Below are 27,384 nucleotides of genomic sequence, written 5' to 3' on the forward strand. Positions count from 1 at the left end.
AGTTCTTCTATTAATGTTCCTGCTTAAAAACGCCAGGAGAGATTACATCTCAAATTTCCAGCCTTCTCCCAAGTTTCACTAGCACTGTCTATTCCATTAGGTAACTCCGCTGAATATCTATGCAGAAAAAGAGAGTCCTACTCTGTGAAAAAAAAATGATTCTTTAATTTCACGGAAGAATACTTTCTATGGAACTATTGTATCTAGTCTCATATTTTCGTATTTTCCCTCCCTCTATGTAATGACACAGTAGTCATTCATTACAGTCATAGGAGCATGCCGAGAAAGCATCATATTCCTTATCTCCATAATTTATCTTGCAATCTAAGGTAAAAAAATCTACAATAGAATGCCAGCACGTTATGAGTGAGATTTTTATCTCGAATTTACCATTATAGTGTGTATATTCGATTGTAAATGCAAAGGTTCCGGAATCAGGTTCCGGAATCCAAGTTCGCCTTCGTTCAGCTTACTACGTACTGACTCACAGTCGAAAACCTTCAATGAGTGATGCTCCACTGTAACAAGACTAACCGGGATATTTTGTTTCAAACTGTTCCGATCCGGACTCGTCTCTCTTTCTAAGATGTTATGTGGTAGTAGCCGGTATCTTGTAAATATCTGTACTAGTCATTCAGTATAATAGCGGAAGCAGAAAGTCACGCCGTAAATCAAATGACATGTTGCCAGTGTGAAAAGAGTTATTAGATGATCCGAGTACCTAAACATGTACTACATCAAGTTAAGAAGACCCACAGTGGCATGAGTAAGAATTTCATTCAAAAAAAGGACACATTCTGGTTTCTGCTCACTACCAAGTGTGAAACTTTGTAGGTAAAGTGTCAATAGCAAACATCCCTTGGCTCGGCTGCATGGTATCTGACCAATCCTTACTAATGCCGAGTAAAATTTGCAAATTGTGGCTACTATTGTAGTACGAGTTATGTCGATCTCGGATGTAGATAAGACATCCGAGCTGATCTACCGAGCTTACCGCGAAAGATTAACAAGATAATGAGTAAGCGAGAATTCGATAATGTTGTGGCAACTCTAGCTGATTTGATAGATTAAAATGGTGTGGCACAACCCGTATAGCGCTCATGTTGACCTAAATGGTCAATACTTGTGGCAACGCTTTAAATCTCCGCGAAGTTTTTTTTCCAAAGACACAACAAGTGGCATTGGCATTGCAGAAACGAAAATGTGTGGCTCCCGAAAATAAATAGGCACCCCATTCGATGTAATAAATCCAAAGACCCCCCCTGACATTTTAGTCATTAGGCATCTAAGGCAAGTCTTGGCAGCATGCAGTAATGCTCGAGGTTTCTAATAACGGTGGCTCTTCTTAGTATAATGGTGATGTAATATTCAGAGTGCTACAAGCACTTAACAGGTCCCTTAGGAGTTCGATGTCAAGTAGTAGAGGTATTGTTAAATATGTGTGTACCTGTTGAACTTTATCAGACTGAAAAATCGAGGTACTTAAGCAGAGGTTTATTTCGACATAAGACTACTGAGAATTCTATCTCAAAAATTACAATAAACCAAAGAAGAAGACAAGAAAAGAAGAATAGAGAAGTAAAGAAAAATGTCAAAATTAGAAGTTGAAATCGGAACAGACTCGATCTCCTCATCTGATGAGATTTTAGTACCTTCGAAACTCGCTGATGTCACGTTAGCATTTATGGAGGAGAACGATTCAGCAGTTCCGGAAATCACACCTGAGCAAGAAAAAAAGCTGAAGAGAAAGCTTTTCTTCACGATATTTACTTTTGTGTCTGCTATTAATCTTTTACTTTACATGGATAAAGCAACTTTGTCCTACGATTCGATTCTGGGGTTTTTCGAAGATACGGGTCTTACCCAAAACACATATAATACGGTCAATACATTATTTTACGTTGGTTTTGCAATTGGACAATTTCCTGGACAATATTTGGCTCAAAAACTACCGCTTGGTAAATTTTTGGGTGGGTTGTTGGCCACATGGACTATACTTATTTTCCTAAGTTGTACCGCTTACAATTTTTCTGGTGTCGTTGCTCTCAGGTTTTTCCTGGGACTAACGGAGAGTGTTGTTATCCCGATACTAATTACTACTATGGGCATGTTCTTCGATGCTTCCGAAAGAGCTGCTGCGCAGCCCTTTTTCTTTGCCGCATGTATGGGGTCTCCAATTCCAACTGGGTTTATTGCCTACGGTGTTCTTCATATAGCAAATCCTAGCATTTCGTTATGGAAAATATTTACTATCATCATTGGCGGATTGACTTTTATTATGACTATTATTGTAATTCTATGGTTCCCTAACAATCCTGCTGATGCGAAATTCTTTTCATTGGAAGAAAGAGTGTGGATTATTAGGAGAGTTCAAGCATCCACAGGGTCTTCTATTGAACAAAAGGTTTTCAAAAAGAGTCAATTCAGAGAGGCCATGAAAGATTATATAACTTGGTTATTCGGGTTATTTTTTCTCCTTCAACAGCTAGCAAACAATTTGCCCTACCAACAAAATCTACTATTTGAAGGAATGGGTGGAGTTGATGCCTTGGGCTCTACATTGGTGTCTGTTGCTGGTGCTGGTTTTGCGGTCGTTTGTGCATTCATCGCTACATTAATGTTAATTAAATGGAAAAACATTTCAGCTTTGACAGCCATTTTTTGGACTTTACCAGCGCTGGTGGGTTCCATTGCTGCTGCTGCTTTGCCATGGGACAATAAGATTGGTATTCTAGCAAATATTTGTATGGCAGGCCAAATTTTTGGGATCCCCTTCATTATCGCTCTTAGCTGGGCAAGTTCAAGTGCATCTGGGTATACCAAAAAACTCACAAGGAGCTCCGTGTCCTTATTTGCGATGGGTATTGCTAATATCATTTCACCACAGATATGGAGAGAAAAAGACTCTCCCCGCTTTTTACCAGCTTGGATTGTTCAAATTGTTCTATCATTCTCTCTGGCACCAGCCATTTTGTTAATCATTCATTTTATACTAAAGAGAAGAAATAATGAAAGATTAAAGAATTATGATGAAAATTTACAAAACTATCTGGACAGAATCCAACTCATTGAAAGTGAAAATCCTTCTTCTATCGAAAAAGGGGCAGCTGTAACGCATGAAAATAGTCTGGCAGTGTTCGATCTAACTGATTTAGAGAACAAAACCTTTATATATCCTTTATAAGAATAGGTGTTTTGTTATAACTGTTCTTTCTAATGCTTAATAAACTACAAATTAATGAACTAAGTGCTTTTGTTGAAAACAAGTGGAACCATCTTTTCAGTGGGTACTATTTTCCACCCTTCTGAAACTTCCAGAAAGTATATCTATGTAGTTTATATGCACTCCTAGATGCGCGATTATTTTAATACATTCATTCTCTGGGATACATAGTTAGTGATGAAATATTAATACTTGTCTAAAAATTTCTTTGTAGTTTGGACTTTAGAAGAAAATTATGATGTTGAATACATCGTTTTGGGAAGCGCCATGAGGCTTTTAAAAGATAGTAAAGAATCCAAAGGTTCTGAGATTTTTGGTGTCGGTAATTTTACAAGCATTAAACACACCGGCGTTTGCCACAGAATTCAAAAATACTTTTGCACAACCAGATCTTGCAAGCGAAAAATAGACCTTGCTGCCTTTTTTTTAGTAGCTTCTGAAATGATGGAAGTCCATTGTACTGTTACAGTACTATAACTAATAACTACTTCATTCACAGTCCGTGAATTCCATTATGGACACATTGCAACGATTTTTATAGATCCTTATTGTGACCACAGAAAAGATAATAGGTAAAATGACCTTAGCTTTGTTGTTAAATTCACATAAAGTAACAGTTACTGGTGAAGTTTTGTTTTTTTGAGTTTATGTTAGATATGAGGCGTCGTGCGGTGTCCCCTGTTGTGACACTGCTAATGATATATATGACTATTGATAAAATGAGGAAGTAAGTGGGTCCGGTAAATTTATGAGACTCACAGGACATTGAATCAATCAAAGTATGTTTCTTACTTATTTTCGTAGTGATGATTAATACAAATGACCACATGACTTTAATTGTCTAAAGGAGACTGGTGGTTGAATCAGTGAATGAAAAAAGATATGCTACAGATGACCTGGAGAAAGCAAAACTTATCAGTGTGGTGTTTAAAGATATTGTGGCTTGTTTGTTTCAGGAGTAGACTACAGAATTTTTTCTAGCTAAAGTTTTATATGCTGTGATACAAAGAAATTAGTGTTGAATCGATCACACTGCCTAAATTTGGTGAAAGTGTAAAGTTGGTGACATAAACTGATGTAGAAAATGATAAAATATTAATTAAATTGACTGATGTAGATAAAATAATGATACGACTAGTCACAACCGATGCTAGATGATATAATGGGGCAATTGATGTTAGTTGAACTGGATAAGTAGATGATAGGACTAAATACATACAATGATACGATATAGTTCTTATTATCGCTTTCACTGGAAAAAGATGCAACACTAGTTATTAGAAAATCGTTGGTAATATGATAGTTTCTGTTGCGGAGCCAGTTGTAAATAGCCCCATTGGCCGATGAGTTGATCCATAATGATCGATCTATATATTGTTAAACATTAGGATACGTAATTCTATATCTTTTCGTGTCCCTTGTAAGTATGTGGGATTCTGATGATCCGCTATTGTTGTTACTATGTCGATCTTTTCAAAAAGTAAGACATATCTTTAAATGAATGAAATAAAATTCTATGAGTTTTGCTTTACGGTCTTAAGGTTGATTTAGAGTTTTGTAACCATATAGCATCACTATGATAAAGGCGTACCATCTTGGATCAAGCAAAATGTGACTGGAACAAGATACCCAGTTAGACCCCTAAGGAAAACTTTCAGGTAAAGACGAACGCACAACTACTAGAATTAATACAAATGGGTAACATCTTTTTGCGCGGCTATAACGTTGGTTTCTACTCTCGAACATCGTAAGTCGTTATTTATGATGATGTAAGGAAACTAAATCGATAGGCGATCGTAGAGGAAGAAACACACTTATGTATCGCAGAAAATACCAACTGCCTAGTCAGCAGTGAGGGTGAGTAAAAATTTTACGACATAACGTCAGATAAGGTTCCTTTTAGAATGTTCTTGAGAAAAGAAAGGACTAAACTTGAACATATTATAGGAAAATTACATGTATGTTTAATGCAAGCCTGATCTGGCTTCATCTCAATAAAAACATTAGCATTGCAAAGCATTCTCTTCACAAAAACAGTTCATCTGATTGAGAAATTGTGTTCGAAGTTGTACTCTAGAGCGGTGTCGAGACGCATGAAAAACTATGATGACAATGATTGGTTTCGGGTTTTCTTATAATTCGAGTCCTGACAAAATTAACTTCGGCTAGTCTCCTGGTATAACTGTAGAGTGTTCATTGAAAGTATTTAAACTTCAAAGTATAAATATTTGGAAATATTGGTAGGCTTGTATATAATGTCGCAACGCGCACTAACAGACCTTCCGAGGAAAAATAGTTGTACGCAGAGGTTTTGTATGACCAACTTATTCTGCAAAAACGGTAGCTTATTCAGCTCAATCTTCTTGGAGAGGAGCCGCTTCCCTACAGTTTGATTATTCGTTATCGGTTGACTCCCTCATATGCCAAGAATGCCTGTGATGATATAAAGGCAATTGTAACGGTTTGTATACTTAGAAAAAAAAAGTAATTGTATAGCATAGAAGGAAGACTTGAACTTTTCTTCGGAGTGAATGGTGACCCCATTGTATTAGCTCACCTATCAGAATTAGTTACTTAACCCTTTATTATCAGCAGTAGATCGTGTTGATTTTTACCTTTTCTATTTTATAATTGAATATTTTTTATGGCAGGCTTGTTGGCGGCAGCAATCCTTCAAGATCTTCAGTCAAAAACCAATCAAATCTCTCAACTATGAACATTTTTGCCACACTAATGACGACTATACTAATAGCTTGATATTTATTCACCGATGAAGAAGCTTGAGGTTTTATTAAAGTAAGTTCATAATATGATCGCTGGTATATGTTTTTATCTCTCCTCGGCCTGATTTTAAATCATCTTGGCCTACATTGAAACAACTCAGCTTTAAGTTGCCTGTACGAATAAAAGGACACGTTCAAGCCTTCTTTAGATTTACGTAGATTAGTTCATCATATTGCCTAGCTGATTTGTGAAAGGATGGTTAATAGTTTTTTTAGGGCTGATACATTTTCTTGGAGCATAATTAATGTCCTTGTATTTCGAAATTGAACAAGGCCATGCGCAGAGACTTTTTCTGCTCACTGCAGTAGCAAAACTATTTCCTTTGATAGCTTATGAATTGAACTTCTTTTATCAAAGGAAAGTGACAAATATTAACGAAAATATTTCGAATGTTTTAACCGACCCAATAATGATAGGACTTAATGTGATTCTGGCCTCACATATTTTGAAGAGAGTAGTTTTATTTTTGAGATGGTACTCTAAGAGCTTCTTGCTGAGAGCTAGTAAACTACGTGATAAACTAGCAGATATTTCATTACAGAACATTTTTCCTGTAATCTATTCAAATATTTTCTTGGGGTGATAAATTTCAAATCTCTTCATGTGGTATCGATTTTATGCTCATGCTCGCGAGACATAGTAGTAATTAGATCGGAGCAATTTCACGTAAAACCGATCATTTTATATATTGATTACGTGGTAAGACTTTTGTTTGAAATGTTTTTAGGCTTGCCACTTATCGAAGATTTCTGTCAGTTTTTACTGTCATAGAAACCTGTCTAGAAAGTGTCACATGTTTCATTTTAGGAAGGTTGTGCTCTTTCCCCCTAAAGGTGCATATAAAGATGCCTTTTAATGATTCTTACATAAAATGTTGCCCAAGCAGAGAAAACCATATATCTGATGTCAAGAATAAATAATAAAATAACAAAAGTAATATCTCAACCTGGTGATTATTTCGTTGCGCCTTTCAATTCCAAATTTATCTTATAAATTTGTCAGATCAGGAAAGATTCCAAGCAGCCCATCAAGATCAATGTCCATTAGTTGGTTCAAGGATTCGTTATCATAATGCATAAAGTCAGCTTCATTTTGCAAAGGAACATCGATATTTTCATTATAGTTTCTGGAAAATTCTTGTCCAGAGATGACTTGGTCTAACTCTTCTAAAATTTCCAAGTCAAAACTTTCCAGCATTTGGGGATTACTTAATTTTGATTCCATAGAAAAGAACTTGTTTCTACTCAACCCCCATTTTAAACCGACAATTTTGTGTATTCTTGCATACTTATCATTCACATTAGCATCACTCTTCCAGTAGTCAGATATAAACGCAGAGAGAGCGTCAGTGTCCACTAAATAAATGATATACCTAAAAATAGAGACCGTTATGAAAGAACCGAGATAGTTTTCTTCCAAGTTTGAGGTGACTATTTGTGTAAGTAACTTCATATGATGGGAAATTAGCCTGATTATTCTTTCAATAACTCCATTAAGTTCCCCATTTCTATCATTCACCATCTCTATAGTTACAGAGCGCCGGCTGCACATATCCTTCTTAAAGAACAACTTCACGAGCAAAGAGGCCTGAAATACAAATAATCGGTTTATTGAGAAACGAACAATTGCTTGAGTGGCAAATCCAAAAGGTTCTCGTAAATGGTTTAGACATCCGTTGAAATATTCTGAAATAAATTTTAGTAACGTCAAATAATCTTGCATGGCGCTATAAGTAAAGCGGTGATAATAATTTTTAAACTCAGACGAGTTTTTAAAACATTGCCTCTCAAAATACAACGATATGCTATGATAAACATTCATTGTGCAAGTATAGCCAACCAAATTAGCCATAAATGTTTCATTCTCTTCAAAAGTGCTAAAATCGAAGGATTCACCATTTACAAAGAGAGAAGGGACATTAATATATAAGCTTTTCAGTTTTGACTTTTCCGAAGAACTTAAAGTAATGTGGAATTTCTGACTCAGAAAGTCTTTGGTCTTGTCGATGTTATCTAATACTTCCTTCAAGTAAGAAGTGCCATTTATTGGATGACAGGAGGTTAATAATACTTGTAAGGACAAATGGAAATTATAGACGTTTTCTGCTGTAGTCATTAGTGATAAGTCTAGATTATTAGTAAAGGCGCAATTTTTTTGGAAAAGTTCTGGTAGTGATTCGTCACCTTTAATAAAGGATCGCAAATATTCTAGACTCAATATATCAGACTCACCTTCTGGGGTTGATATTTGAAACTTCAAAAATTGTATGCCAAGCCATAATTTTCTTCTTAAATTGAATAGTCTTGGATAATCGCCCCATTCGCTAATGTATCGAGTGTATTGGAAGGGCTCTTCGTTCAATCCTAGTTTTATTGCCACATTCTCTAAGAATTTTAGATTCAATAAAACACTAGAGGAAGGATACATGTCAACCTGATCCGGATTCAAATATCGTAGTAGAAAAAAATATAACAAACAACAAAATGAATGTTCATTAACGTATTGGAAAACGTTCATCAAAGTAAGAAATTTATGGGCGAGTAGTTCTAAATTATCCGATTTAGCACGAGAAGACTCGTTAAAGGTATTATTATTACAGAGTGTCGAGCGTCTGTGAGAAAAAGCCAATATGATAGTTAACAGCGTTAAAGTCTCTAATTTTCTCCTAGAATCTATACCCGTCAATACGATGTTATATCCATTAAGCTCGTTCAGTTCTAGCAGCATTTTCATGTTCTCTTCGAATAGTGATATTTCCAAAAACGGATAGACCGGATAAATTGTTTTGTAGAAGTTTATGATTAGACCGTCAACTTCTCCCTTATTAAGTAGATAATTGGATAACTCTATTATAAGATAATTCACGGAAGTTTTTTCGTTACATTCCTCAGGATGTGCTTGCTCATAATCATATGTGTTATATAGAAAATCTATTGGAGGAGACAATTTGCTTTTTTTGGAGGTGTTGTCAATAAACTTGAGAGCAGCTTTATCAATAAAAAACAGAGGACCAATTTCGCCGATCGATAAGTTAAGTTCTTTTCTTTTATTATTGGTAGAGACGTTTTCACGATGGCGTTCAACATCAATTAGAATTTTTCCGTGTATGCAAGTTGTCAAAGCTTTAGCAAACAAATCATGTTGAATAATGCTGTGGAAAGCAAATGGACTATCAACAATAGTTGTATTATTCATTACAACAAGCTTGTCATGCGCATTCCATAGACTCATGGCAAAGTTTTTCATTTCCCAGTTTTTAGCATTGGCTGTTGGAAGCTGAATAGAAGTAGAAGATGCATTTGTGGACATCGATGCAGGAGTAACATTTCTGAGGTCTCTATAGGGGTCATCAGTAGTTGCAGGAGGTTTGTTACTCCGTTCCCGTTCCACTTCATAAGTGCAAATCGAGGATGAGGCCTTACATTTGGAGCACGTAGGCCAGAGTTTGTCGCATTTGGTTTTCCTTTGCTTACACCGCAAGCAAACAAATGATGGCTTTACTTTCTTTCGAGAGGCAGGGTTCATATTCGGTGCAGTACACTCTTGTCATGGGCTGCTTGTGGCGAGATGATTAACTCTCATTATTTTTGTCGTAAGTCCTTTTCCTCAGTCTTGCCTGTCCCCAGAGGGAAAAATGTGAAGAATGCCTATTTCTGCTGCTTACGTAAAGAGGAACTTCTAAACGCAATAAAAAAAAAAAGGTGGGAAAATGGAAAATTAGATATTATTATGCTATTAAATTAAGCTAAATTATGTCGGGAAGATTATAGGCCAAGAAAGAACCGCTGTCTGTAACAGATGAGCCTTATTCTTCCTTCTTCTGCCCTGCGGCCTTTTCGGCATTGACGTACGTAGTGTAGTCCAGGATTTGCAATAATTGCCACACTGACCATGCTAAAAAGGCACCCAATAGTGGGCCAATCCAATATATCCAGTGGTAATGAGGGAAATATCTGGCAGCAACGGCAGCACCTAGAGATCTTGCAGGGTTCACACCGGTACCAGTGTAACCAGTCAATGCAATGTGCGCAATAAATAAGGAAATACCGATTGGAAATGCAGCCATGAAGTTAGTTTCACGCTTCTCAACGGCAGTCATCAAAACAGTTAAGCATAAGACGGCAGTACCGAACATTTCCAAAAATAACCCTCTGGATCTGGAACAACCTAGACCCAAAGAATTGGCAAAGAGAACTTTACCAGGGGTCATAGCACTAGCGGCACCACCAGCAGCCATCCCAGCAATGATCTGCGAAAACCACATCACCACACATCTAGCTGGCGAAATAGCCCTGGCTAAACACAAGGAAAGAGAGACAGCTGGATTCAAAGCCCCACCAGAGACACCAGCGAAACACCAGATAGAAAACATGACAGAAAACCCGAAACCCAGAGCAATCATGATCAATTGACCTGGATGAGAGCCTTCCGTCTCAGTCTTCAAAGCAACATCATGGTTGGCGACATTACAAATCACGTACGCGCACCATAAAAACATGAAAGTACCGCAAAACTCACCCACAGCAGCAATCAAGTGGTTTCTCAACGTGTCCCTGTCGATATTAAAACGTGAATGCTTTGTTTCCGGCTGTTCCGGAGGTATATAAGCATTATCAACACCGGTTGGGTCCAGGTGTGAAACGTTTTTTTCAAGGTCGTTAGATTCGGTCGACATAGTGTAACTAAGCTAGCACTGATATGAATGCTTCCTCGAGATCTAATAAATCCTCGAAAACAACCATAAAAACCTACCTATATCTACCAACTGAACAATTTTATTAGCATATTTATACTGCAAGCAGAAAGAGAAGAGGGGCAGATATGATCTGCGCGATGGAACCTTTAGAAGGGGATAAGAGCGACATTCCCACTGGTTAATGAAAGGCACTATCCACTATAGACAAAAAACATTTCTTTTTTCTTTTTTCCTCCTTTTAAGTTTTTTTTAATATGCAACTGTAATAGCGCAATCTACTAGAAGAGATTAGAAAAACGTCTAGAAAGATTGGAGGAGGTAAGCCACTATATCCTATGGCAATGTTCTTTAAGCGAAAAAAAGATAAAATAGCGACGTTAAAAGAGATTGCTCTGTCATCTCAGTGGCAGTGAAAATACCGTAGTTGTCATGGTGCACACCAATGCAAAACGTTAATTAAATAAGCCTGCTTCGATTTAGTAAGCGGAAAAGAGCCGCAGTATTTGAAGCCGTGAGAAGACTTCGGAGAAACGATTCTTAGCATTTTTTTAATTAATGTCCTTTGACTTAACTCCTCGAGGCCGGAAAGAGAAGACCGCAGGCGCAACTTCCGCTAGTCCAGGACAAAAATGATGTTAATTTCAAATTCTGTCGGGACATTATTTTTTGGAAGGAAGCACCGTAGAACACTGAAGACTCGTTTCCGAAAAGGGAGTTAAGGTTATTATTGCTCGGCAAAAAGCGCAAAAATGCTGGCGCCGCTTGTTAGCATTTGGAAGTAATTAATAGCAGGATTATTGGCACCCGATCTACGAGATGTTATGTTAGCAAGCAAAATTCCTGAAACTCTAACAAAATCGTTTATAGATGGTTGCTAAATGGCTTTTTTTTTTTTAGGTAACGAAAGGTTCTTAGCACCGTAAATATATCTATATATAGATATACAGGAGTAAAAGAGGAGTCGGACGGAGGATCTACCAACATTGGTATTCCTCGAAGTATTCGATAATCCTTTCAGGGTAATCAATGAGTTTTTGCGAAACGTTGTTTCTTACATCGTCGACCAGGACAGGGGGCCCGCAGCAGACGATTGCTAGAGAGTCTCTCGGCGCCAGGCTTTTTATTGTGTTGTCAATTACATCATTAAGGTTGGGTCTTGCATGGCCGATGTGGGCAAAGCTTGCCAGCTCAGTCATTATATTATTGAAATTCATTAGTTGGTCATGTACGCTTGGTCCCTTCATAACAGGTGTTTTCTGTGTGAGGTAAATCTGTAGGTTGACATGGGATCGGTTTTTTTTTAATTCTAGAATTTCTGATCTGTAACCATTAAGGAAGGCAATATTTTTGATGGTTATGACAAGATCAATGGATGCGGGTTTGTCAGGTTTTTGTGATAGTTTAACGGCATGGTCCAGAGGACCAGGCAAGCCTGTGCCTCCACTTAGTAGTAGCAAATGGCCAAATTTTTCAAGTTTATGATTGCTGGGTCCGTAAGGCCCCTCGATAGCGACACGAAGTTGTAACTTACCATTTAACGATTGCAGGATCTTGTTGTAAATGAATCTTGTGAGACCGTGTTTCGGTTTAATCACTAACACACACTTATTTCCTTCATCGATGATAGTGAATGGATGGCATTGCCAAAAGACTAGCGGATGTAGAAAGTAAATGAAGCAATATTGGCCTGGTTTGGAATGCCATCTCCGGTTATGTTTGGGTATGATCACTTTGAACATTTCGTCGTGGGGGTTGTTGGTGGTGTTCAAGTTGGTTAGCGTTGCCTTTGGAAACCTAAATTGCAAAATGTTCCAGATTCTGAAAAATTTCTCTAGCCCCCATATTATCAAGGATACTACAATCCATTCCTTCCAACCGTTGAAAATCTTGACGTGTTTCCAACAACAATAAAAGAACAAAATGGCCAGTACAATGTGGGTGTATAGGAAAAACTCGTAGTGTTTCTTTCTTACTATTCCTAGTGATAGAATCAGCAAGATGCAAAGCAATGTTATTGATGCTACGCCAAATTTCCAGTATAGCTGCTTGTTGCTTATTGTAAAACTGTGGTTAACGACTGCAAATAGTGAATACGAAAGGGAATGTATTGTTGCGTTTAAGACCATGATTCTTCCGATCCATTTATGGAAGCTAATGAAAGAGTTGAACTTAAGTCCTGTCAAAAATTCCAAAAAACTATTTCTTGCTGTAAAGATAATAATTAGAGGAAATTGTGTGAACGCTAATATCCCAGATCTATCCGCTAGCAGTCTCGTAAATTGCGACAAGTGGCTCTTGAAAATAAGGTTATATGGGTCTATGGTATAATCGATGGTCAAAAATGTGATATTGGCTAATGTGTAGCCAATAATAATCCATGATTCCAAGGAGTTTGGCATTAATCCGGTAAAGACCTCCAAGTTTAGAAACTCGAAGTAATTAGCGTGCTTCTTGATTAGAAAGGTAGGCAGTGTGAAATGACCTCGGATATGATTGATGATGCGGTTTCCAAACAGTTTCCGATTGAAACCATTATAATGACTCATGTGGAAGAACGCAGCGATCAAACCCACCCCTACGAAATAGTAACTTAGATATGCACCGTAGACACTGCTGATATCTAAATTATAAGCGTGTGCATGAAAGGCCAATATCCATTTAGACCTAGTCTGATGGTCGACCCGAACGGATGTCGATAGACAATCGATAGCACTGTAGTCTCTTATAGCGTGAGAAGAAGCATTGTTCAGCGAAGCGTAGTATTTTTCCAGTGAAATGTTGCTGAACTTTTTATCAACAAACGAGCACGTATTTCGTACACTGCCCAGGCTTGCTTCGAAACTTGTGTTGTCCGTAGAAGAAAGCTGGTCTGTCAGTGAGTTGAAGATACAAAGTGACCAAGTATCAAATGCTGGCGAATAGGAACATACGGTAGAATAGAATCCTGGTGCAAGCGAGTCGTCAAATGACCATTTTAGCGTGTTTATATATGATGCACATGCCAACACAGCGTTGTATTCCAAATGGTCTCGCTTTTCTGTGTGTGGTAACTTTGTAGTGAAAGCGCTTGCCAACGATATCAACCACGTAACAAGCAGAAGCGGCCTATGCATCTTTGTGAGTCACAGTCGTCATGGTTCAATCTGAATGGTCACAGAAAAGACATTGCTGCTTTGTTCGAGGATTTTGTGCCTCTTCTGATCTACATAAACAACATTTCCATCCTAAATTTAAAATTTCAAATATGGGTGCAAAACAATGCTAGCTGACTACGGTGGGGGAAGGGTGCACGGGACATTGAACCTGGAAAGTACTACTTTTTAGATAGAGTTGCAAAAAGAAAATTATAACTATAATAATTCTATACATGTAATCCTTATATATACGATGACTCTATATATAGATGTACATTTTTCATTTTTTTGAGGATTGTTTTCATTTTTTTTAAAATCATTTGCCTTAATGGGAACCAGCACCTCTACTGACTCTTTCCAAAACTGATTCGTAAGAGACTTCAGAGAAATCAGTACCTTGAACATCGGTGGAGACACCGTTCAAGGCCCTTCTCAAGGCATCCTTAGAAGATGCGTAAACCATCTTGGATCTGACAGGAGCAGTGTCTGGAGACCAGGTAAAGAAAACAATCTTAGATCTCTTGCCTTCATTACCATTGATTTCGTACTCAAAATCGTAAATGGCGTATAGACAGTCGTTTTCTGGCAATTTCTCTAAGAAGGCGTCGTAAGATGGATCGTTAGATGTTTCCTTAACAACAATCTCGGTTTTAGCATCGTTCAACCCGAATAAAATAAACTTATATTTCTTACCCAATTTCAAGTCATTGAAAGCAGTAAGGGATTCGTCAGCAACAGCAACACTACACATAAATCTAGCATTTCGCCCGCTTCTAATGACTTTTCTTCTCCATACTCAATTTAAAGTTCCATGATAAAAAGGGAGAAAAGAAAGGGCAAAAGACAGCGAGATAAAACGGAACCAGGTCAATCAGTTAGTAATTGGCAGTTCTCACAAACCTGTAGTTAAAAATTAGCATACCCAGATCTAGACATTTTTTTTCGTTAGTTTTTTGTTTACAGTTGTATTCTGAACTCTTGAGAATACTTAGATTCTAACCATTCTTTTCTTATTTCCTCTTTTTTCTTCCAATTTTGTCATTAAACAGGGGCGGCATCACCCGAATTGAATAATTACTTACCCGACTTAATGGCAATAAGAGGTGCTATGCTGTATATATAGATAGATATTGCGATCTGCAAGCGTATAGATTTTCTTTCCTCGATCTCAAGGGCACTCAGTATTTCATCGACAGATTTAATGTCTGGCCTTGAGCTTATTGAAGCTCTAGAAGGCAGATTTCACCGTCTGGAGGAGCTTATAGGGTCCGGATACGGCACAAATTCCGATGTTTCGGTGATACTGAATAAACTTTATGTACAGTTAAATCATCTGTATTTTCAGGGCCTAAAGTACTCTCAAGATCTTCTACAACTCTTGAATGCTTTCATAATTGACGATTCAGGGAACACTAGCGGCCCTGATGATGTGCTTATCTTTGCTAGTTGCTTCGATGATATCTATACTCTATATAGTAAATTTGATGAATTGAACTATCAATATATGGAGTTTTGCCAAATCAGTGGAAGTTCACTAGATCAGATTCCCCTCAAAGATGCAAGAATTGAAATACAATACTTGAGGGACCTCCCCAAGCTGGTAGAAAGTTGCAACGCAATGATTTTAAGATCAATTGCGATTCTAAATCGTTTCATCGATTGGAATATCGAGATTAATGACTTTTTTCAATTCCAAAAGGAAAGGCTGTTAAATTTACAAAAGCTGATATAAAGTACGTAAGTATATATATATATATATATATGTACTTTATCTTCAAAGCAGTTAGTCCTTTTTAGAGTTCAGTTTTTCCACAAAGGCCTTTTTCGCCAGTTCAATCAAAATTTCCAATTCTCCACTATGTTCACACATGCTGTAAAAGATGCTTTGTTTGTTCAACAACAATGAATATGGATGATCGTATTCTTTAACTTCGCCCGCATCCATTACAAGAATCTTGTCATAATCTATGACAGATCTCAGTCTATGTGCAATTGTCAAAATTGTGCTTCCTTGAAACTCTTTTCTAATAGTTTCTTGTATTTTTGCATCGGAACCATAGTCGATGGACGCTGTAGCTTCGTCTAACAAAATGATCTTTGGACTCCTCAGTAAAGATCTAGCAAGGCACATTAATTGACGCTGTCCTTGAGACAAATTGGATCCACCTTCACTAACTTCACTGCTCAAATCCAAGAATTTATTGACATTTTCTGAATTAGTTGACGAATTGTCATTGTCTGCTTCTCTTGTAGTCCCTTGCTGTGATTGCTCTTCGCTGATTAGGTTAACACGTTTCAAAGCTTCAAAGATCTTTCTGTCGCTAAATTCATCATAGGGATCCAAGTTTGTTTTAATTGTCCCGGAGAATAATGTTGGATCTTGTGGAATAATAGTTATCGAACGGCGCAATCTTTGTAAATCAACACCAGAGATATCGATATTATCGATTTTGATGTGGCCTGTCTCAGGTTCCAGAAATCTAAATAAGGCAGTGATAATAGTTGATTTACCAGCACCAGTCCTACCAACGATACCAATCTTAGATTGTGCGTCAACGGAAAAAGAAACATTTTTGATTACTCTAGGTAAGTTAGGAGCATAACGTAGTGATAAATCATTAACCTCGATCTTACCATCCTGTGGCCATTGTGGTGGCGGTACTTCTTTGTGCTGGTTGTATGGTTCTTGTTCAATTTCCATATATTCTTTGACTCTTTCAACAGAGTTCATATTCATTTCAACTTCAGCGTACAATCTGACCAGCCATAATGCACCTTCAGTGAAGGAAATGGCATATGTTAATGATATACCAGCCATACCGGAATCTAAATGGTTGATATTGAATAATATGAATAAACCAGCTCCAAATATGACCAAGGATCCAATCATGTCTATTCTAAAAGCCAGCCAACGATTAGCAACCCACAAATAAAAAAATGGCTTATTATTTTCATCTATTTTCTGTAAGTTTTCTTGCATAAATCTCCCTTCGTCACCGAAAGCACGGATCGTTGTAACACCAACAAGAGTCTCTGAGAAGTGTTGGTAGATTGGCGACCTGGAGATAGATTCAAATCTTTTTAATTCACGAGAGCCTGCCATGTAGAAATACCCAACGAAATAGTACAGAATCGAAACAACTATAGCAACAGATAAAAATTGTGGGGTAATAAAAGTGATCAATATAACGGTGGATAAACACTCAATAAGAGAATAGAAAGCACCTTGTATATAAGGTGTCAATTCCTGATCAATGGCTTCGATATCTTTAGAGAATCTGTTCATTATTCTGCCAGTTGGTGTAGCATCGAAAAATCTTATTTTAGAGTGCAATACCTTGTTTAAAATCATGTTGAATATTTTTCTTGATGCGTTGATACCAGCAACAAAATTTAAAATAGTTTTACCAGCACCTAGTAAGGACTGAGCCAAACCAATGATTAAGTACAAAATGAGATAATACATTGTAGAATGTTTACTGGTAGGTTGATTTCCACTTGACGCCATATTTACTTGGAACGAGCCTCGCCAATCAATTAGATGGCTGGCTTCCTTAGAGACAAAGGCAATAGCACGTTGTGCTATGGGAACTATCTTAGCAATGACATTGTGTGATGCCCAGGCACGAACCCACCATGATTGGCCGATGTACAAAAGTTGGGATATTAAGAATAAGGAAGCTAAAAATGAAACAATTTTCCAGCCACCAAAGATTTTCAAATACCATTTATAAACAGCCATGCCAACTACACCCTCTTCTTTCGTCTCTTCTTCAATTAGTTTACCATCTTCAGTACGTTCAGCTTCTGTTCTTAATGGTTTTTGCAGTTTCTTTGCTTCAAACTGTGGGGAGTTATTGTTCATGCTAACTTGTTGTTCTTTGGCAACAGCTAAGTTACTTAGACTTGTGCTACTTTTTGTGGCTAAGTTGGCAGAAGAATTTGCTCGTGACAATATACTACTTTTTACCAATTCATCTTCACCAAACAAACCTCTTTGTAACATATCTATGGGATCACCTTGGTCTTTAACCCTACCGTCTTCTAGTAATACTACTAGTTCAGCGTTTCTTAAGGTTAATGCGATGTTGTGAGAGACTAAAATGCATGTTCTATCTTCCATTAATGGGCCAGTAATACAATTATCATAAATCCATGATGCAGTATGAGAGTCAACTGCGCTTAAGCAATCATCCAAAAGAACATGTCTTGCATTGGAGTACAATGCTCTGGCGAGAGAAACTCTTTGCTTTTGACCACCGGATAAAGTAATTCCCTTTTCACCGATTTCCGTCAAGTCACCGGCTTTTAAAATCTCAAAATCACGTTTCAATCCACATGCTTCGACGACAGCCTTGTACCTTGCCTCGTTAAACGGACTATTGAATAGAATGTTGTTTTTTACAGTATCATTTAGGAGCCAAGCACCTTGAGAACAGTAAGCAATGGCATTAGTTGTTCCATTCGCATCCACGACCAATTCCTGCCTTGGCTCCAGAGCCGGAACAACAACCTTACCACTTAGCAAATACATTTCACCTAGTAACGCCATCAGTAAAGATGTCTTACCAGAACCAGTTGGACCAATAACGACATTTAATTTTCCGGTTTTAAATTCAATATTCAAGTCTTTCAATTTGAAGTCTTGATTATCCTTATCCCAAGAAATGGTGGAATTCTCAAACGCAAACCTTTTTCCATTTGGATCTATAGTCAATTGATCATATTTTTTTGTATCCTTTTCATTTAAAAAATCTTGGACTCTATCTAACGAGACCTTCGATTGGACAACAAAACTTAACATATCAGACAAACGGTCCAATGGATCTCTTAATAATGTGAACAAAGAAAGCGCAGTAAAAGCGACTGGCGTGGTTAATACTTCGCCTTGAACGTAAATATAGTAAGCAAATGAAGCAGCTGTTACAATTGTTGGGGTAACAAACCATACAAAAGAACTGATGGACCAAACAATAGATCTCATTAGCAATAGAGATAGTTCGTTTTCTCTGATAGCATTAATATCTTTTTCAAAGTTCTCCTCCCATGAAAAATACTTGATAATTCTAATAGCTTGGAAAGCTTCATTCAACTTTTGAATACGGTTGTCCGTAACGGCCAAGTTCTTCTTTTGCAAATCACCAATATACTTGGCAAGCTTGTAATTCAGTGGAAGCATAGCAACGATTATTAGAACACCCACAATTGCAGCGAAACCTAACAGGCGATACAATAGTACAAGAGCAACAACAGTCATAACAAAAGCCTCCAAAAACGAATGTAGATAACCACAAATTTCCGAAACTTTGAAGGCGTCAATAGCCATCAGATTAATAATGGCTCCGAGGTTAGCGGAAGAAGTAGATTCTTCATCACCATTGATACTTTTTTGATCATTAATTTCTTGTGGATCCTCATTGATAGGTTTGGTTTTATTCGTGGAAATTTTTCTTCTTAAAGCTTTAGTGTATATTTCAGAAATGATAATGCTTTTCATTCGGATGCACACTCTTCTCCCAAAAAATAAGGCTTGTGCTTGGCAAATAGCCACCAATATTCTGCCCACAAACATTGTAGTGACATAAAACCAAGCCAAATTTGAAGGAGCAGATGACTGGTCTTCGACATACTCCAGGATTCTTTTTAGTAAAACTGTTGGAATGAAGGAGAGTACGCTGCCTAAAAATGCCCAAAAGCATTGTAGTATTAAATAATTCGAAAAGAAAAAGAAAAGATTCAACGAAAAAATACGTTTCTTCTTAACCTTGTGATCGACGAAGTACCTAAATTTTTTTACTACAAAGAAAGAGTAGTCTTGCATCATCAAGCCCCAAATATCTTTGACTTTAATACTCACTTTGTGCGCTTTCCATACAAATTCGTCTAACCAAGCCCAGCATATGAAGCCAGCAATAGAAGTTACAGGTTCTGGAGACGGAGTAATCCAGCTGTCAGTTTTATAGATGATAGCAAAGTTATTCCGTATCCTCGCAAAAAATAGCAATAAGAAAAGAACAAAGTTAATCGATATTTGTGAAATGTAATATTTTCTTATGATAGAGGTATTGATATGGTGAATGAAAATGGAACGGAAGGGTAGAATCATTGAAAGGAACAAAAGCAAATAGTTTATAAACGATATTGACCATAAATTTCCTGGGTATCTGTTTATGAATTTGAAATTTTGATTGACGTTTGCTAAACGCAAAGAGACAATGACAAATAACAAACACCACTCCACAAAACCTGAAATGGTACCTCTTTGAGTGAACTCTGGGTTTCTATTAGCATAGTGTAATAGTATAAAAGAATGTATTATAACTTGGGAGAGAACTAAAAAAAACTCAAGTATAATTCTAGATTTTTCAATGAAACCTCTTCTAATGATTTCAGGTTTCCCGTGAGGTTCTCCGTTTAACTTGACTGATCTAAGCTTCTCTAGAGAAAAATGTCTATTTTTTAGTTCATCTCTTTTAGAATTAATGTCCACGTAATTTGTTGTAGCGGTGTTACTGTTTATCAGCGGACTCTGTTCATCTTCATCAGCAGATGAGTACAAGATGTCCTCAATTGGATTTTTTTGCTTCAAGTGTAGAACGTTATAATAGTAATAATGTTTCCATATGTTATAGGTTACAAACAACACTGTAAATATTGTAAGAATTAAGGGAGTATAATAATTAAGGTATTGTTTTCTACCGTATTGCGTCACGTCATCGTAAAACCAAAACTGATGGTCAGATCTCGTTGAATTGAGTACGTGATGCATGCTTTCTAGAAAATATTTTCTCCTTGATCTGGTTCAGGCGGCGTAATTCTCAACGATAATACTGAAGTTAATGATTTATAAAGTAAACCCTGCAAATGGGGATTGATATTGTCTTCAAACGAAAATATAGGGATTGGAACAAGTACGAAATCTGTGAAAGTATAATGTAGCCTAATGCGATGGAATGAAGTGAAGATAAAAGGTAACTGGCAATATGAAATGATTGATGCCGACCTTTCTGCTTGATTTTTTTCGAAAAATCACTTGTTTATATTAGCTGTTAAAGAGTTTATTTTATTCAAGAGATGTGGGGAGTAATGAAAAGGCTTGTTCTGTACTTAACATAGTCTTATCCGAAAATTTTATATACTTTCATTAGTCACAACGTACGTTCTTTGCAGATACACACAAAAAAAAAAAAGGGCAGTAATATAAAGGACGATAGGAGAATATGACACGTTCTTTGAATACAATTGCTCACTATTAGTTATTGTGATAGTGGAGACAACAGAGAAAATTTGAAGCAAGAAATACTAGCTGTTATTTTTTTTTTTAGTTCTGCTTTATTTTTGCTTTGTCTTCTTCTTGTCGATTTTGTAAATTTTTCTTTACAGAGGCTACCTTGACCAATAATACTCTACCATTTCTTGCCTTACAACCTTTAAACTCTCTACACTTCTTTTGAATATTATCTCCAACCCGCAGGTTGTCAAACTTAATAAAGGCTTCGCCTGTGTGGAATTCGTCAGAAAAGAAAACTTTATTTGTTCTCAAATCCACTAATTGCCTTCTTACGAAGTTGACGTTTTTAGGAACCACACCGAAGATTTTGGCAAGTTCTTCATTTGAACATTTCATGGGAATATTTTTTACATAAAGGGTATCCGTTGAAAGTGGCTTGAGATCAGGTGTAGCGTTTTTTGTTTTCTGAACCATTTCATTTTTTTTCTCCTCTTTGGTTAAAATGTTCTCAATGACAATCCTCTCATTCATGAAAATTTTACCATTCATCTTTTCTTTCACCATTTTCAAATCTACGTCTTCTTGGAACTCTATAAACGCAAACCTTTTTAGTGACTTTTTCAGTTGCCTTTTCTTTAACATGTTTATGGTTATCTTGCCAAAACCTGGTTCAAGTAGATCTCTCAAGTCTTGTTTATGGCAGTTGTTTGGGATATTTCCGACGTATAATGTCCTTCTATCATCCAAGACTCTTCTACGTAATTTTTTATTTTTAGGAACGACAGTGGTTGTCTTGTTCCCGTTGATATTATAGAATTCTATCTCCTCTATTAACATTATCTATTGTTCACTTCTGTATTTTATCTTTTCAGTTCTATCCAAATGCCTGGGAAGAGAGCCTTATTACTTGGCGTGAACCTCTCAATTGAAAAGAGAAGGGGAGGAACAAAGGAATGAAATAAAGAAAGGAACCCCTCATCTTTATATAAGCTTGGTAGGACCCTCGGCGGCTATTTTCGTTTACAGTGACTTTATTTTTTTTTTCAGATAACATCCACCTCTTTCGTTTTGCTTGGCAAAAGAGATGATGATAAATTGATACCATATTTAAAAGTATTATGTTGCTTCTATTGTTTTCGTAGATTCATACAAAAGAAAACGGGAATTAAATAAGTATACAAAATATAATTATAATACGATGTTCGAAATCCTATATATGAAATTAAGCGGAGTCAGAGTTTTTAGCTTTCTTGTCCATCTTGGCTTGAGCCTTGTTACCAAGAATACCACCACCCCAGTGCTTCTTGACTTCGTCGTATTTGTCAGCGAAGTTAGCGTCAATGGTAGAAACCAACTTAGCCAAAGCAGCTTCGTCTTCGGCTCTAACTTCAGTTAAAGCGGCAACAGCGGAGGTCTTTTGGTTAACCAAAGTACCTAATCTAGCCTTACCCTTGACAATAGCGTATGGAACACCCATCTTCTTACACAAAGCTGGTAAGAAAACAACCAATTCAATTGGGTCGACATCGTTGGCAATTAAAACCAACTTAGCCTTCTTGTTTTCGACCAAGGAGACAACGTGGTTCAAACCGTACTTGACAGCATATGGCTTTGGGGAAGCGTCTTGCTTGGATCTACCTTCTTCAATGGCGGCAGCTTCTTTGGTCAATCTTTCCTTCTTTTCAGCAGCAGTTTCTGGTCTGTACTTGTTGAACAACTTGAAGGTTTCAGCAGCGGTGTTTCTGTCCAAGGTGTATTGGAATTGAGCAATGGTTGGAGGAACCTTCAATCTGAGGGACAAGATCTTCTTTTGTCTTTGCAATCTGACGTATTCTGGCCATTTGACGTATCTGGACAAGTTTCTCTTTGGTTGGACGGCTTGACCAATACCAAAGTTCTTTGGAGTGGAGTGAGTCAATGGGTTCTTGGTCTTGTTAGACTTGGTGGACTTAGCACCGAATGGAGCTGGAGCAACTTTCTTACCTGGGGCCATCTTTTGTTTCAGTTATCGTGTTCACCAAATTTTGGAATATAAATTGATTCAGAATGGATCATAACGTACGCATTTCTAATATAACACTTATGTATTTACAATAATATTAATGCTATACGGTTGTTCCCATCCTCGAGATGGGGAAAAGTTTCAATGCGTCTCATCGTATGGCGTGATCATGACATGATGGATTTATTTTCGGTTTGTGACTAATATGAAAAGATGGAAGAAAAAAATCTGAAAAAAGGTGGACAAAATGTACGGATCTACACATGCCTTGCAAACAGGAAAGAAAATAAAATAGTAATTCATAATACAATAGAAGTTGTTTGAATCAAAAAATGATTGTGTAAGTGATGGCTAAATGAGAAACCGTTGCAGTTCGTGTCTACTGTACTTGTACACATTTTCATTAATTACGTTTGAAGTACAATGAATTCCCTCTTCTATTACCGGATATAGTAACTAGCAGCACTATATATTGTTATTTGCCCTTGAATATGCTAACGACCTTCTATAATTTTATATAACAGTATACATATGCCAACATATCTTTCATATGGATTCTGAGAAAGGGAGCGGAGTGCGTTGGATGATTTACGGGTACAATACTTTTTTTCCAGTGAATTTAGTGCTGCCATTGTTACTGTGCAAACGATAAAAACAGCATTTCGGCGATCTAAACAGTTGGCAAAAAAAACAGTAGTAAGACCGAGATGGGACCTTTATATTGCAGAACGGCTACCTTTCCTCAAGACACTTCGGCGGTTATTTGTTGATGATCAAGAACACGCGAAAAAAAAAGGACATTACTATCACCAAATAATATTGATAAACAATAAAAAGGGGGAGTTAATGGCCTTACTGGCAACTTTACTGAAGGAACCATGTTGCTCTCGTTATGAAAGAATTTCTAAGAACAGGAAAGGAGCCTACCATAAGGAAAGAGTAGGAGCAGATGGATAGCACATAAGGCAAGTAGTATCAAGGAACAGGTGTGTCATAAACTTAGAAACTGCCCAAGCCAAAACAGGTTTTTGCTGATATGCTTATAAGTATGTCGTCGTGTTTACATGACCTTTCTCAGGTAAAAAAAATAAGAAGAGGAGAAAAGAGATTCAAGATGTGTTACAACCATTGTAAAGGCGCATCACCGCTAGCAGAAGCGCAAACGTACCGTTAGAAATAAAGGTGATTTCAACTGCTTCCTATTTCAATACCATGTTTTACACTGAGAAGGCGCAATTCAGTGGTTGAAAAGCCGGGGCAATGATAATATGGAAATGTTAGTTTGGCTCGGCCCCTTTTGAGAAAAAAAGATAAATCAAGAATATATTAAACTTTTTTCTTCGTGAAAAAACAAGAAGTGAATTAAGAAAAGATAACAAAGTGTAACGCCTATTGTTCGAATAAGCGTCGGTTGTCCTTTTTTCTTTACTTCATACAGTACGCTCGAGGGTACATTCTAATGTATTAGAAGACATGAGTAATCCTCAAAAAGCTCTAAACGATTTTCTATCTAATGAATCTGTTCATACACAGGACAGTTCTAGAAAACAATCTAATAATAGACAGTCGTCCGATGAAGGACGTTCTTCATCACAACCTTCACATTCTCACTCTATCGGTAATAATAACAATAGTACACATAATAACAACAACAACAATGGGAGCGATGCGGAAAATGATGACGACTATGACTATGAAATGCAGGATTACAGACCTTCACCACAGAGTGCGCGTCCTACCCCTACATATGTCCCACAGTACGTGGAAAGTGGGGCGACTTTTCCCATTCAAGAGGTTATTCCCAGCGCATACATTAACACACAGGATATGAATCATAAAGATAGCGGTCCGCCAAGCGCAAACAGCAATAGAGCGTTCAGGCCTAGAGGTCAAACCACTGTATCGGCCAATGTCCTTAACGTAGAAGATTTCTATAAAAATGCAGATGACACTCACACCATTCCAGAGTCACATTTATCGAGAAGGAGGAGCAGGTCGAGGGCCACCAGTAATGCGGGGCACAGCGCCCACACGGGCGCCACGAACGGTAGGACTACCGGTGCTCAGACTAATATGGAAAGCAATGAACCTCCACGTAGTGTTCCCATTATGGTGAAGCCTAAAACATTATATCAGAATCCTCAAACACCTACAGTCCTGCCATCCACGTTCCATCCAATCAATAAATGGTCCTCTGTGAAAAACACTTATTTGAAAGAATTTTTGGCTGAATTCATGGGAACAATGGTTATGATTATCTTCGGTAGTGCTGTCGTTTGTCAAGTCAATGTTGCTGGTAAAATACAGCAGGATAGTTTTAACACGGCTTTGGATAACCTCAATGTTACGGGATCTTCTGCAGAAACTATAGACGCTATGAAGAGTCTTACATCTTTGGTTTCATCCGTCGCAGGTGGTACTTTTGATGATGTGGCGTTGGGCTGGGCTGCTGCAGTCGTGATGGGTTATTTTTGCGCTGGTGGTAGTGCTATCTCAGGTGCACATCTGAATCCCTCTATTACATTGGCCAATTTAGTATATAGAGGCTTTCCCTTGAAGAAAGTACCTTATTACTTTGCTGGGCAATTGATTGGTGCCTTCACTGGTGCTTTAATCCTATTTATATGGTATAAAAGGGTATTACAGGAAGCATACAGTGATTGGTGGATGAATGAAAGTGTTGCAGGAATGTTTTGTGTTTTCCCAAAGCCTTACCTAAGTTCAGGTCGGCAATTTTTCTCGGAATTCTTATGTGGGGCTATGTTACAAGCTGGTACGTTTGCGTTGACCGATCCTTATACATGTTTATCGTCTGATGTTTTCCCACTGATGATGTTCATTTTGATTTTTGTCATCAACGCCTCCATGGCCTACCAAACAGGTACGGCAATGAATTTAGCCCGTGACTTGGGTCCGCGTCTTGCACTCTACGCAGTTGGATTTGATCATAAAATGCTTTGGGTGCATCACAATCATTTTTTTTGGGTGCCCATGGTGGGTCCGTTTATTGGTGCACTAATGGGTGGATTGGTTTACGACGTTTGTATTTATCAAGGTCACGAATCTCCAGTCAATTGGTCTATACCAGTTTATAAGGAAATGATTATGAGAGCTTGGTTCAGAAGACCTGGCTGGAAAAAGAGAAACAGAGCTAGAAGAACATCGGATTTAAGTGATTTCTCATACAATAATGATGATGACGAGGAGTTTGGAGAAAGGATGGCTCTTCAAAAGACGAAGACTAAATCATCCATTTCAGATAACGAGAATGAAGCAGGTGAAAAGAAAGTGCAATTTAAATCTGTCCAACGTGGTAAGAGGACGTTTGGCGGTATACCAACAATTCTCGAGGAAGAGGATTCTATTGAAACTGCTTCATTAGGTGCGAGCACCACAGACTCCATCGGTCTATCTGATACTTCATCAGAAGAGGCACATTATGGGAATGTTAAGAAGGTAACATAGTATAACAGACAGGAAAGAAAAGAATGAAATAAATTGATAGAAGAATACCACGAAAGGTACGCTCCATTGCTGCGGTATAATATATATATATATACATTTTTGCATGTAGATTATTGCATAGTGTTATTTAGAAAATATTCTAAATTGGGCTACGAATCTTCATAGCCTAACCAACTAAACACGAAAATACTGACCCATCGTCTTAAGTAGGTTGGCATGACCTCAATCTGGTCTCCGATTATATTTGATGTATCGCATGGGTGAAAAGAATACCAAACGCTATTTTCCAAATTAGTAATAGTATCTAAACCCAGTTGGAATTTGCCTTCAACATCCAATAAAGATTCGATATCATCTGGGAACATTAATTTGGTCATCAATATATCATTTATGCATTTAGACTCCCATATTCGCAAAAGCAATAAGGGCTCATTATATACTTGTGAATATGTAAGGTATAATTGTATATGATCTAGTGACTTATTTTCTGTACGCCAAGTATTTTTCTGTAGCCGTTGAGAAGGTTTTAAACGTAAAGAAAGTGCATTCTTATTGTCACTTAGATGAACTTCTTGGCAAAGAGCCCAATCATGAAAAATTCGGGAGTGATACAACAGTTGTAATTGGGCTTGCCACTCTCGATAATGAATCATCTAGTCCGTTGATGGTTTTCTTTTGTCTCCTTTTTTCATGGTGTTCTTTTTTTATAATTGATTTTTCTTTTACTTAAAGTTCTTCAGATCTTTTTTAGAAGAGATTCAAAAACAAAACATAATTATCATCAGTAGATACAAAATAACCTTAAACAGGAAAAACGTACTCTTGGTAAATCCTAAGCATTGCGCGTGT

At 37.4% G+C, this 27,384-nt stretch overlaps 11 protein-coding genes across 11 annotated transcripts; 3 read left to right on the top strand and 8 right to left on the bottom strand.

The window, feature by feature from the left end:
- Positions 1 to 1,588: 1,588 nt before the first annotated feature.
- Positions 1,589 to 3,184, top strand: YCT1 (Yct1p; the record flags this gene model as incomplete). Its single annotated transcript, XM_056224056.1, has 1 exon — positions 1,589 to 3,184. The coding sequence occupies one exon, from the start codon at positions 1,589 to 1,591 to the stop codon at positions 3,182 to 3,184; it is 1,596 nt and encodes a 531-aa protein (XP_056078012.1).
- A 3,810-nt stretch (positions 3,185 to 6,994) lies between these two features.
- Positions 6,995 to 9,532, bottom strand: SMKI12G0290 (uncharacterized protein; the record flags this gene model as incomplete). The annotated part of the gene is made up of 1 exon (XM_056224057.1): positions 6,995 to 9,532. The coding sequence occupies one exon, from the start codon at positions 9,530 to 9,532 to the stop codon at positions 6,995 to 6,997; it is 2,538 nt and encodes an 845-aa protein (XP_056078013.1).
- A 280-nt stretch (positions 9,533 to 9,812) lies between these two features.
- Positions 9,813 to 10,682, bottom strand: SMKI12G0300 (aquaporin family protein; the record flags this gene model as incomplete). The annotated part of the gene is made up of 1 exon (XM_056224058.1): positions 9,813 to 10,682. The coding sequence occupies one exon, from the start codon at positions 10,680 to 10,682 to the stop codon at positions 9,813 to 9,815; it is 870 nt and encodes a 289-aa protein (XP_056078014.1).
- A 995-nt stretch (positions 10,683 to 11,677) lies between these two features.
- FRE6 (putative ferric-chelate reductase) lies at positions 11,678 to 13,816 on the bottom strand (the record flags this gene model as incomplete). Its single annotated transcript, XM_056224059.1, has 1 exon — positions 11,678 to 13,816. One exon carries the CDS (start codon positions 13,814 to 13,816, stop codon positions 11,678 to 11,680), a length of 2,139 nt encoding a protein of 712 aa, XP_056078015.1.
- Positions 13,817 to 14,162: 346 nt separating this feature from the next.
- COF1 (cofilin) lies at positions 14,163 to 14,773 on the bottom strand (the record flags this gene model as incomplete). The annotated part of the gene is made up of 2 exons (XM_056224060.1): positions 14,163 to 14,580; positions 14,760 to 14,773. The coding sequence occupies 2 exons, from the start codon at positions 14,771 to 14,773 to the stop codon at positions 14,163 to 14,165; spliced, it is 432 nt and encodes a 143-aa protein (XP_056078016.1).
- A 265-nt stretch (positions 14,774 to 15,038) lies between these two features.
- LDB18 (Ldb18p) lies at positions 15,039 to 15,569 on the top strand (the record flags this gene model as incomplete). Its single annotated transcript, XM_056224061.1, has 1 exon — positions 15,039 to 15,569. The coding sequence occupies one exon, from the start codon at positions 15,039 to 15,041 to the stop codon at positions 15,567 to 15,569; it is 531 nt and encodes a 176-aa protein (XP_056078017.1).
- A 51-nt stretch (positions 15,570 to 15,620) lies between these two features.
- On the bottom strand, positions 15,621 to 20,606 carry YBT1 (bile acid-transporting ATPase YBT1; the record flags this gene model as incomplete). Its single annotated transcript, XM_056224062.1, has 1 exon — positions 15,621 to 20,606. The coding sequence occupies one exon, from the start codon at positions 20,604 to 20,606 to the stop codon at positions 15,621 to 15,623; it is 4,986 nt and encodes a 1,661-aa protein (XP_056078018.1).
- A 552-nt stretch (positions 20,607 to 21,158) lies between these two features.
- On the bottom strand, positions 21,159 to 21,905 carry RNP1 (Rnp1p; the record flags this gene model as incomplete). Its single annotated transcript, XM_056224063.1, has 1 exon — positions 21,159 to 21,905. The coding sequence occupies one exon, from the start codon at positions 21,903 to 21,905 to the stop codon at positions 21,159 to 21,161; it is 747 nt and encodes a 248-aa protein (XP_056078019.1).
- Positions 21,906 to 22,290: 385 nt separating this feature from the next.
- RPL8B (60S ribosomal protein eL8) lies at positions 22,291 to 23,061 on the bottom strand (the record flags this gene model as incomplete). Its single annotated transcript, XM_056224065.1, has 1 exon — positions 22,291 to 23,061. One exon carries the CDS (start codon positions 23,059 to 23,061, stop codon positions 22,291 to 22,293), a length of 771 nt encoding a protein of 256 aa, XP_056078020.1.
- Positions 23,062 to 24,543: 1,482 nt separating this feature from the next.
- FPS1 (Fps1p) lies at positions 24,544 to 26,535 on the top strand (the record flags this gene model as incomplete). The annotated part of the gene is made up of 1 exon (XM_056224066.1): positions 24,544 to 26,535. One exon carries the CDS (start codon positions 24,544 to 24,546, stop codon positions 26,533 to 26,535), a length of 1,992 nt encoding a protein of 663 aa, XP_056078021.1.
- A 149-nt stretch (positions 26,536 to 26,684) lies between these two features.
- ATG10 (E2-like conjugating enzyme) lies at positions 26,685 to 27,188 on the bottom strand (the record flags this gene model as incomplete). The annotated part of the gene is made up of 1 exon (XM_056224067.1): positions 26,685 to 27,188. One exon carries the CDS (start codon positions 27,186 to 27,188, stop codon positions 26,685 to 26,687), a length of 504 nt encoding a protein of 167 aa, XP_056078022.1.
- Between the last annotated feature and the right edge of the window lie 196 nt (positions 27,189 to 27,384).

Source organism: Saccharomyces mikatae, assembly GCF_947241705.1.
Source record: "Saccharomyces mikatae IFO 1815 strain IFO1815 genome assembly, chromosome: 12".
NCBI lineage: Eukaryota > Fungi > Ascomycota > Saccharomycetes > Saccharomycetales > Saccharomycetaceae > Saccharomyces > Saccharomyces mikatae.